General features: G+C 39.8%; 1 protein-coding gene across 20 annotated transcripts in view; it reads left to right on the top strand.

The window, feature by feature from the left end:
- Positions 1-1111: 1111 nt before the first annotated feature.
- Positions 1112-11739, top strand: part of Camk2d (calcium/calmodulin dependent protein kinase II delta) — a 294100-nt gene continuing 283472 nt past the window's right edge. For all 20 annotated transcript variants that reach the window (XM_074041587.1, XM_074041583.1, XM_074041578.1 and 17 more), the window contains exons 1-2: positions 1112-1310; positions 2911-3005. In XM_074041587.1, coding sequence (XP_073897688.1) covers positions 1246-1310; positions 2911-3005 — 160 coding nt within the window. In that variant the 5' untranslated portion in view covers positions 1112-1245. The remainder of the gene's footprint in view (positions 1311-2910; positions 3006-11739) is intronic.

Here is an 11739-nt window from a genome sequence, read left to right as displayed (position 1 = left end):
CCGTGCGCGCGCCTGGCCACAGCAATCGTGTTCGGGTCGGCCCCATGGGAGGCCGTGGGAGGTGGGGACCCTTCTGTGGAAGCTGTCGCCTGCCCACATCTGGCTGTGCCGGGTCCACGCTGAGCGCCGCCGTGGCGCGGTGGCTGAGTCCTGTGGCTGGGGACCCGGCCTAGAGAAGTCCCTGATGCTGGGCGAGCGGAGGTTTCGATGACCCCCGCGGCCACCTGGGCCACCCATGAGAAGCCCCGCTTCTTCCCCTTGGGGCAGCCCCAGGTTGGGACAGCACACTGTCAGTAGGGATAAATGGGTAATCTTGACTTCACGCTTCATTCACCCAAAACGCGGTCCGGGCGTCACCCCCGCACATCCTCCTCCCACCTGGTTTCTCCTTAGACTGGCGTGGTCGGTGTGAGACCGAGGGAGGAAGAGCGATGCGCTCAGGGACAGCGCCGGGAGTCGCTAGAGGGAGGTGTGGGACCGGCGAGGAGGGGGCTTCACGAGGGAGGGTGCTGGCAGGCGGAGGGAGCAGCGGGAGGAGGCGCCGAGGGAGGAGACGCAGGCCTGGGGACGGCAGAGGCAGCTTCGCCCCAGCCCAGCGCTCTGCCTCCCGCCGCGCCGTCTCCAAGCCTCTCGGCCCGTGGGGAGCGCGAGGCCGCCGCCGCCGCCGCCGCCGCCCGCGGGAGGGAGGGAGCCGAGCCCGGGCGCGCACGCTCGGCCGAGCCCCGGCGCGCCCCGCGCCCGCGCCTGCTGACAGCTGCAGCTGGGCGCGAGCTGTGCGCTCCGGCCGCAGCGGCCTCGGCCCCTCCGCACTCCGCCCTCCGCCCGCTCGGACTCCTTCCCCTCCCCGCCTCTACCCCTCCTACCCTGTCCGGGGTGCGGATCGTTTCGCAACTGCTCGCCTCTCGCCCCGGGTCCAGCTGCTTTTCCCGATCTCGGCTCCCACTTGAGTACTTCCATTTGGGGAAAGGGGCTGCAAAGGGGTCGGGAGAGAGATACAGAGGAAAGAGCGAGGCCCGTAGCGGAGAGTCGGAAGGCTTGTGGGCAAGGGGACCCACGCCACCCTTTCTGGTCATCTCCCTCTCCGCCCCGCCCCTACGCACACTCCTTCGCGGACGAGCTACTTTCGGACGAGCAAAGTGAGGCCGGCCCTGGGTGACAGCGCCGCGGGGCCAGTCCCGGGGAAGCCGCGCGTCTGCTCTCCTGTCGTCCGTCGCGCTCCCCACCAGAGCTCAGCCCGCACCGAGGATGGCTTCGACCACCACCTGCACCAGGTTCACCGACGAGTATCAGCTTTTCGAGGAGCTCGGAAAGTAAGAGCCTTTGCCGGGCATCTCGCGGTCCCTTTCCAGTAGAGGGCGGGTCGCGTTGCCCCCTACCCGCCGGCCTGAGGCTTGGGGCGAGGGAGTTGGGGAGACCAGAGGAGAGGAAGGAGGACCCCGGGGTTGTCGCTCTGGGAAAGGTGCGGTGTTAGTGCGGGGAGGAGACAGAGAAAAGCAGGAATCCCCACCTTGGCAGTGGCCCATTCCGATCATCCCTAGCCCACCGTCTCCCGCGCCCGCACCCTCTTGCACCGAGACTTAGTGAATTTACGATCTCTGCAGTTGTAGCTGTCATCCTAAGAAGTGTGCGTGCGGGTGCGCGCGCGCGGATGTGTGTTTGGAGAGGAAACCAGGACCCATGTAAAATGCCACATTTATCACGTTTTCCGTAAAGAGAGATGTCTCCTGGCTAGCCCGCGCGTCTGCCGGCGGTGTGACCCACGCACAGATGAGCACTCTCGGCCCCAGACGGTGCCATTTTTATCGATGCCGAAAGTTCAACTTGGCTTGGTGTAGAGTCGGCTTCGCATCCAGTAGTTGTTCTGTCCAGGAAAAGGGACATCCAACCGAACCCAGTCCCCTGCCCTATATCCGCTATTATTTTTTTGCGCTAGATTATGCGCTCGCCATCATTCTTGCTAGGATTTACGTGGGCATCTTTACTTTCTCCGGGAGGACTTATTTATACCTGCCGTGGAAAAGCCCTTTGGAGAGGGAGAGCGCTTCCCTGGGTGGCCTAGCTGGCAGACAACGACCTCCCACACTCAAGCAGCACAACTACTTGGAGGTGTTAGGAAGGAGACCTGTGCGGAGGGCTCTAGGGCCCCAGCCCAGGACGTTGATTTCTATAGCATCAACCCCAAACCCAATTCTTCTGGCTCTGGTTTCCACTATTACTTATGAAAGGGGTGCGTTTATTGTGTGGTGTTGGTTTATGCAGTTAAATTAAAGGAAATGTAAATATTCCTTAATGTAATGGGAATTATATCCTTTTATATTATCTGCTGTTAAAACATGGAGAATATGTCCGAAGGGCAGCTTAATTCGAATCTCTCCCCTCCCCCAGTCCAAAACAGGGCAGAGAGAAATCATCATACCAGGATTTGTCAAACCATACCAGTGTGCTGGAGAATTAGATTTTAATGAAAACAATCGCCATATTTCCTTAGTTGGAGCCACTTTAATTATTTTTCCCTACCAAAATAAATAGGCAGCAGATTTTTGCTGCTCCTCTTCAGCTCTGTTCTTTGCAGGTTTTTTTTTTTTTTCTTCTTTCAGAGCATTTGGTGCTGGGTGAGTGTGAATTGTAAAATGTTTTCATATTTCATGTGCAAACAAGAATGGTCATAATTGGCAGTTTCTTTCATTTTTTTCTTTGATGCGTACTCCCAGTTAAATAAATTTTACTTTTATTCCTCAGCATTAAAAAAGGTCTGAGTTTCCAGGAAGAATTGATCTTTTTTTTGGCTATTACTGTACTATATTTATATTTGACAGTTCTCTAAAATTAATGAAAATTCTCAATTTTGTAAGTTATTAGTAGAATACTAGATTTGATTTTATTGATGACCTGCTAATTATTGGTTTCCAGGGGGGCGTTCTCAGTGGTGAGAAGATGTATGAAAATCCCAACTGGACAAGAGTTTGCTGCCAAAATTATCAACACCAAAAAGCTTTCTGCTAGGGGTGGGTATTTCCAACCGCATATATGTTAATTTCATACTTAGCATGATGATTGTTGGTTCTCTTGTAAGTGAATGTATTATGTAGTGATAACTGAATCTTAGACTTAGGTATCATATAACATACTGACTTTATTTCCTTTCCTGAATGCCTCTTGTTCTGTATGGTTTAAAATAAATGAACAAATGTAATTGTAATTGTTTAATAACCGATTAAAATTCTGTCTTATGAGCAGTAACATAACTATTTTGTAAAGCAAATACATGTCACAAAGTACATTTTGCTTTTAGCTCTAGTGTAAAATAACTTTTAGAGGGATTCTGGAATGGAAAAATAGAAGTCTCATGACTGTCACAATTCCCTTTTGCTTTTGAGAGGAAAAATAGGTCAAAGCTCAGTTGAATCATATATTTCAATTGTAGTTACACTTAAACTTAATTCATCAAGGCATTATTTAACAGTAATGGCTTGGGAAGGGGAAATTTATGATTGCAATATTCTAGGAAGTTCAGCTCGATTTTGATGTTTCTATGTGCAGCTGAGACCTTCACTTGCTTTTCTGCCTTAAGACTTCCCACAGGATCGTGTAATGTGTTTTACACATGCGGTTTATAGCCCCAGAGATAATTTATACTCATAAAATAGCTGTTGACATGAGCAAAAAACTTGGAGGAATATCACTGTATTCTTTTTATTTGTTGAACTCATGCAAAAGTACTTACACTGAACTGTTGGGCATTCGAATTATTGTGGGCACGTGTCTAAGGTATTTCCATGTGAATTTATAGTTGGACGAAATAAAAGTGAAATGAAAATGAACAAAACACTATGGTGTAAGGCCATCTCAGTGACCTGGTTTATTTTAAGTAATGAGAGTAGAAATCCCACTAGGGTTAGTTTTCCTCATTTAATATCTCTTTTAAAGTGTGCTTCTTTCTTGTGTCCTTGTATCATTGCCTTTGTCCTCTGCCATGATTACTTTTTCATATTTGTTGCAAGTATTACTTTCAATGTGTACGTTATGTTTAGGTTGGCATTTACATTTACTTGTTTGAATTGGATTTTATTGTAATTTTCCTCATTTAACGTGATTCTGAGAGAAATGTATATGCCGAAATCAGGAGCACCATGGAATCATGGTATAAAAATTAATGAGAAGCATATTATGCTAATTACATTCCCTTCTAAGTCTCCAATCAATAGGAAAGTTTTAACAATGTAAAGGAGTTGCCTAACTGTGAATACCACTTTAGAAAAGGAAAGAAAGATGAAGAAAAATGAAAACATATAGTCAGACTTTTTTCAGCAGTTATATTATTTCTTTTGGTGTGTTTGGTACTTTTGATATTGGTGGGATGTCACTTCTTTTGGCATTATAACACACCTATTCCAAGTCTTTCAGTTGCTTTAAATTTTCTCTCAAAAGAAATCAGTCTAGTGCTTTGCTTTTTACTAACTTGCTTAATTAGAGTCATTGCTCTTTATCCACCTTACATCAGAATGGCAAAGTGCCCTGCTCACATACCTTCCACTTTCCCAGCTACAGAAGATGCCTTCCCTAGCCTGCTAAGCCTTAGTTTCTTCTTACTGCCATTGCCAGTGTCCCTCACCAGCCCACTCTGTGCTTCTAAACACCACCTACTCCCAAAGCCTTCTTGCCTCTTCTGGATTTAATGATTCTAATTATTCCACTAAATTTGGGGGGGGGGGAGCGCAGAATGCAGCTATGGTGTTGATTACAAGACATTCTTCTTGTTTTTCCCCTCATTTTTTTTTTTTTTCCTTGTGACTTTGACTTTGGGCAAGTTTCTTAACCTGCTTTATGTGAACCTTCCTAAGAGTATCTGGTGAATCATTGGTGCTGGAACCAAAGGCTCTGAGCTTGACTTCTGATTACCATACCTGCTAGTCATGTGACCTTGGGCAGCTTACCTATTTTTCTCTTGAACTTCAGTTTTGTTTTGTTTTTTTCAATCTATAAATGGAGTAATAATGGAACCCTTCCTTATAGGGTTTTGTTTGATATGAATGGATTAGTGTAGTATAGAATAGCACTTGCCACATTAAATAGGCCTTTAGTGAATATTGGCAGCTACTGTTATCTAGTAGGTTGTCATAATGATCAAATTCAATTACTCATATGAATGATATTGAAAATTATAAATCTGGTGATAGCTTTTTGATTTAGCTGTGAGAACCCAATTTGAATCTTAGCTTTATTGCTTAGTTTGTAAATTTGACTCAGTCACTTGCCTTTCCCCAGTCTCATATTCTTTATCTATAAGGTGGGAAAATAGACCCATGGGGTCTCATGGGAATGAGGATTCAGTGAATTTTGTGAGAATTGCTTCTTAAATTGCAAAGTGTCTTGTCAGTTTTATCCATTATTATTATTTATCTATAAAAACTATAGTCCTTTACTATAAAATGCTCAACAATTTTATCATATATTATCACACAATTAGTTCTGGTTATTGAGTATTTTTACTTTGTAATGTACATGTTTGTTTAACTTAAACACATATTAAATTATGAACTCTTGGAAAAATGCCAATGTTTTCATTTTTTATATAACATTCAAAATATAGTATAGAAAGGCTCAGTACAGAGGGCCTGGAATCAAATGAGGTTATTAAATTATTTAGGAGTTAAGTACTTAGTGTACTCCAAAGAAGATGCAAATACTGAAAGTAATCTGCAAATCATTTATTAAGAGCACATGCTTTAAAATGTAAATTTCTTTTAATACCATTCCCTTCAGAGAATATACTGATCCAAAAGAGAATAAAGGTTTTGCAGTAAAAAATTAAATAAAATAAATATATTTAAAGGCAAATGTAGAATGAAGAGCAAAATAGTATGCATATTTTTTCTAAGGTACTGATTTTGGGGAGCTTTGGGCACTTTTGGGGAACACACAATTTCTGTGCAACTTTTTGTTTGTAATTTTTGTAATCTCATGTCACTTTAAATCCAATCTGTAAACCTTTTTGTTTTAAAGATCCCATAGGTTCTACAACCCAACTAATATTCTTTAGATATGATATTCCAACTAAAAAAGAAAGTGCCATTTGTCAATAAATCAAAGGCTGTGTGAGAATTGCCAAAAACATGGCTACATTCCTGCCCAAATTTGCACATCCAGCTCTACTGTCACTGAAGCATTTTTCTGTGCCTAGATTTTAATGGATTTCCAGTAGACAGCTTCAGTTGCATTTCCTCTCAGCTGTTGGTCACACATACCGTATTTGGGAAACTTACAGTCTATTGAAGAATTGCTTTCCTTTTGCACTAGCACATGCATGCATAGAACATTCATTACTAGTGTTACTGAGTAGATTAAGTATGCTTATCGTGTAATTGGGCTGCTTTTTAAAATTAAAATGTGGTTAGAAACATCTCAGACATCTGATAGTTTATATGTAAAGAAGGCATGCTTAGTAAATGGCAAATAGTAATAACAGTTTTTTTTTCTCATTTGCACCATGATCACTAGAAATTATGTCATTCTGATCCCACTTAGGTTAGTACCTACCAACTGCTAATTTATTCTGCTTTGATATTTTGTTTGGACATATTTGGAACTGTAAGCTGTTGTTAGATTATATAAAGTCCATGCAGGGCTGGTTCAGAATGCAGTGACCTGATGGCTCTGATGGCAGATGTCTTTAGAAATAGTCCATGTGATTTATTTTGGTTTTGAAGCCTATAGTCCATGTGATTTATTTTGGTTTTGAAGCCTCCCAGTGATAGTAATGACTTCTTGACAATCATTCTGGTGTATTTCTTGATCCTTAGAAACCACTTGTTGTTACATAAGTGTAATTTAATTGTTTCACTTATTGTAACAAGTTGCTGTTTTGGTAAAACACATTAAATTACAATATGAGTTTGAAAAATATATGCTAATACAAGCATATTTTACTTCTACTCCATTACTAATGTTAAAAAGGGTTTTTAATATATTTCTATAAAACTTTACAGTGCAATTAAATCATTTTCATTTTATTAGTTCTATTAATTTCTAAATTAGTAAAACTAGTTGAACATGAATCAGGACTTTATAAAACTACTTGGTCATGTATAAAAATTAGTGTTGTGTGTAATATATATATATATATATATATATCCCTAAGTAATCTTTCTCAGGTTTTAATAGGAATGTCAAAATCTAAGTTTTGCTACTTTTTTTCTTTTGGCATCCAGAAATGTTTCCCAACCTCATGGTTTCTTGTCTTGCATTGAAAGTAAAATTGAGATATGTGAATCAGTTTGTTCTGATTATACATTATTGATTTGGAGGTTTGGAACTAATTGGACAAATTAATATTTGAAGGTTTCTTAGCTAAAACTTTTTTTTTAATTAGTAAGTCATTTTTATTTTAGTCCATGGATCCCACCTAACTCTTCAGGTACATACAGAAGTGGCATGTACCATTCTCACTGTTTTGTGTCCATTAAGTTATGTTTAGTCATACATTCTTACATAGGCCTTGATATTAGATACTTATTTTCTTCATTTGGTAAATAATATTATTGATATTCAAAACTAGTTAGAAGGTAAAAGTAATAAAATTGTACAGCTACATTTCCAGGAAATGATAACTATCCTTTCTGTATTGCAGCATCATTAGATAAGGCAAATTTATTAAAGAACATGGTTGTCAGGTGCCTTATGTTGATAATAATAGCTGCTACCAACCTCTGCCTAATTGTGTGAGATAACTCCCCCCAAGAAATTGGGTTGTTCATGCAATTAGATTGATAACTTTTTCACTTCCTTTGAAATATTGAATCAACTCAATCTAAAAATTAAAAATTAGTAGTAAACGATCATTTATGAATTCTTCTAATGTTAATCACAAATCACTAAAAATAATGTACTTGTGTTTTTCGGGCATTTAACTCCTTTTGCTAATTTGATTTTAACTTGTTTTTAAGTCTTCTCCTTGAGCTGACACCAGACTGACTCGTAGTTACTCTAGGGCTGGGTTGATACTTTTTTTTTTTTTGTATTGATAACTTACAGTTCACATCACTTTATAGGTATAAGCTTGATTACATTTGCCTTATACAAGTGTTTAATAAATATTGAATTATTACAGTGGACAGTATTTAGGAAAAATATAGACTGTATAAGCACAAGTGGACATCATAGGAGACATAAATCATCTTACAAGTCTAGCGTGAATGAAGTAATGTGGGTTTTCAAAGGAGGAAAAGATTATTTTTGCCTAGGGAGATAAAGGAAGGCTTTCTAATAGTATAGATTTAAAGAAAATAGGAAAGCTACCATACAGGTAGGTCTCAGTAAATGCTCCACCACCAAGAAATCCAAAATAAACAATTTGGGGAAATTGTTCAGAATGGTTTAAATATCTGACTATAAGAAAAATGGCATCTTACTTATGTGGCAGATTTGTTGTGGTTATCAGTATACAGTTGGTTTTAGAATAAAATTATTATTTTTGCTGTGCTAGGGATCAAACTTAGGGTATTCTTTAAAAAATTTATTATATTATGGTTGTACTGGGGTTATGTTGTGACATTTACAAAAGTGTTTATAATATATCTTAGTTAAATTCACCCCCTGCTGTCATTCTCCTTTACCATCCTTCCCCCACTCTTAGAATGGTTTCAGCAGGTCTCATTTTTCCATTTTCATACATGAGTACGTAATATTTCTACCATATTCACCCCTCTACACCCTTTCCTTATATCCTCCCTTATCCCACTGGTACCAGGTCCCAGAGAGGACCTGATTTACCTCTCTGTAAACTCAGGGCCTTGATTGAGCATGCTAGACAAGTTTTACTACTGAGCTGCACCCCTAGCCTCTTATGATAAAATTGTTTTAAGTGACGTAAAACATTTATTAGGTGACAGTTTCTATGGTTCCATAGACCAGTACTTCTGAAGGTGAAATCACAGACCTTCATCTGTCATAACGTGCCTCTTAATCTGGGACTGGGAAGGTGGTAGGTTTGACAAGGAGAGAAGGGAGAGGACAGCTTTGTTTGTTGTTTGTAAATCTCTTAACTACCCTTTGTAATTAATTATATGCAGGTACAGGGCAATGACATCATTGATTTTTTGTTAGTTACATGACTTTTTTCCAGTACTGCAGTCTTCTTTTAACTTCTTAGAACTTTGTTACTCTGCAAGTCAATAATGCCATCTTTATTAATAATAACATAGAGAAATAGAAATGTTAATGGCTGTTATTTAGAGAGTCCCTTCTAAGTGACAACAGGTATATATTTGTAAGACAGTATGTTTGATTTAATCCATATTGTAGCCTCCCAGATCAATAATGCTATCACCATTTTTATAAAGGGGAAACTGAGGCTCTTGTGAAAGGCCTCAAAATTAGTAATTGATAGAATCAGAATACACCTGACCTTACCAGTTTTCTCTGGCTCTAAAGGCTGGGTCTTTCCACTATCCTGCCCCATAGATTGCTGATTAACCTTTCTAAATTCACATGTGTCTGCTTGACTGATTATAGTGAGTCTGAGTCCTTCCTAAAAAGGACTGTGTCTTCTACATCTTTGCATTCCCATTGCAATGAGGGAATTGAGGATGACTACTAGAAAATATATTTAGAGTTCCAGCATGTGAGAAAAGATAGCATTTTAATTGCTATAGTAACATAAGACCAAGTTGAAGTTTTAGACAGCCCCTCTGTATTGTTTTCTAGAAAGAAAATAATATAGCAAAAAATGTTAAGAAAATATTAGGAAAACAAATATAGAACAGTTAAGTATTGTGGTAAATTCAGTTAATTAATAGTTTAAAACTGTCTTAGTTTACAATAAGTTCCTAGAATTATTTTTAAATGACTCATTTGTTACTACAAAGAAAAACTCAGTCCTTTAACAAAAGCTGAGAGAAACCTCAGAAAGCACTAGAGTGCTTGTTTAACTAGGCAAGAATAGAAGAAAAATTTTGGTGTTTTGTATTTTCTTCTGAACAGTACTATTAGATGTGTCAAATTCATACCAAAGAAACCTAGCAATTGAAGGAAAAGATAAAATTATCAGATTCTGTATATATTTGAAAGTATGTAGAACCTATGTATTTATAGGTATAGCAGATAGTTCTCAGGTACACAGATGACATATTACTATATAATATTCACATACAATTAATTGTCCTACCTAAGGTTCTTTACTTTTTGTAGATTGATTACAAAATTTTATTACATAAAATTTAATACATGTAATTATATATATTTGATTTTAAAACAGTAAATCAAGCACCGAATCAACCTGCAGCAACTCATAGCTAGAACATTCCCTCTGCTTTTGAAGCTACTTGTTCTGTGTGCTCCTTGCTGATCCCATGCCTTCTCTGTCCAGGAATTAATCACTATAATGTTTTAGGAGCTAACCCTCCTTTTAGTTCTCTTTACCCTGGGTTTTTAGAATTAACTGGCAGATACTAGTTGACCATTTAATAATAGACAATTTATGCACTCATTATCTGGATAAATTGTATTTTGTTTTATTTTGTGTTGTATATGTAAAAATGGTTGGAATAAAATGCATTACTTCTTGTGTATTAGTGCATCATTTTACCCCTTCCCTTAAGGTCTAGGAAAGGTGCAAATTACTTGGACATTTTTAATAAGAAGAAATTGTTGTCTTTCTGTCTTTTTGAAGAAATTTCACTAATGATGTGTACATACTGAAATAAAGCAAGAATAATTTGTATAAATGAACTTGTTAAATGTAAACATAGTAAATTTATCTTATAGAAAAGTTGGGGAGAGTTGAGGTATGGCATATTGCTATTTGAGTAAAACGTTGACGTATTCATGGGGAAGTGAGTACTCTGAGTTGTGAAGGCAGTGCCCCTGCTAAGCTATACCATCACTAATGCAGCCTCAAACTCTGGGGGTCCCTAATGGTGCCAACCAAAGTTCCCTTCTGTGAATGGGGCCATAGTTTTCCCAAGCTTTCAAGCAAACTTATCTTTTCTCGACACATTATCTCGTTTTTCACCATTCATCCCAACTTGAACTCCCTTTTCCTCTTGCTTCACCTCTTTAAACTGCTCCCTAAACAGGTTTCTCAGCTGACATTTGGCTCATTTTCATACGTTTCTTTACTTCACCATTAACCTTTAGCAGCTACTTTGCTGGGCATCTTGATAAGTTCTAGGGATGCAGAGGTGAAAGACAGCAATTCCGAAGTCAGTCAGGCAAGTAAGGGCTATTGTAGCTATATGTTCCAGGCCTTCTGAGAGCGTGTGGGTATGGGTTCAGGGAGGTTGGTATTTTTTTCTGAAAAGAGTTCATGTGTGAAGTTGTGTTTTGAGTAAATTAAATGACCCTGGTAGAGAAAGGAGAAACGGCTAGGTGATGTAAACAGTGTGTTCAGAGGAAGAGAGAAAGTTCCAGCTCCACCTTCCAAAAGGAATGTGGGTACACATAGTAGAGCTGAAATCCTCCCTCTTTAAAACCCACCTCAGTGCTGGGCACTGGTGTCTCATGCCTGTAATCCTAGCCACTTGGGAGGCTAAGATTAGAAGGATCATGGTTTGAGACCCAACTCTAAACTAACCAGAGCAAAATGGACCAGAGGTATGGCTCAAGTGGTAAAGCACCTGCTTTACAGACTTGAAGCCCTGATTTCAAAGCCCAGTCCAACTACCTCAGGTTCTTCCTTCTCAGGAAGTCATCTCTGACCTAACTTCCTCTCCTCCTCTTTCCCATCTCTAGCCAAAAGTGAGG

This window comes from Castor canadensis, chromosome 9 (genome assembly GCF_047511655.1).
Source record: "Castor canadensis chromosome 9, mCasCan1.hap1v2, whole genome shotgun sequence".
NCBI classification, from domain to species: domain Eukaryota; kingdom Metazoa; phylum Chordata; class Mammalia; order Rodentia; family Castoridae; genus Castor; species Castor canadensis.
The sequence above is the reverse complement of the archived record's forward strand: the minus strand, read 5'-3'. Positions and strand labels throughout refer to the sequence as shown.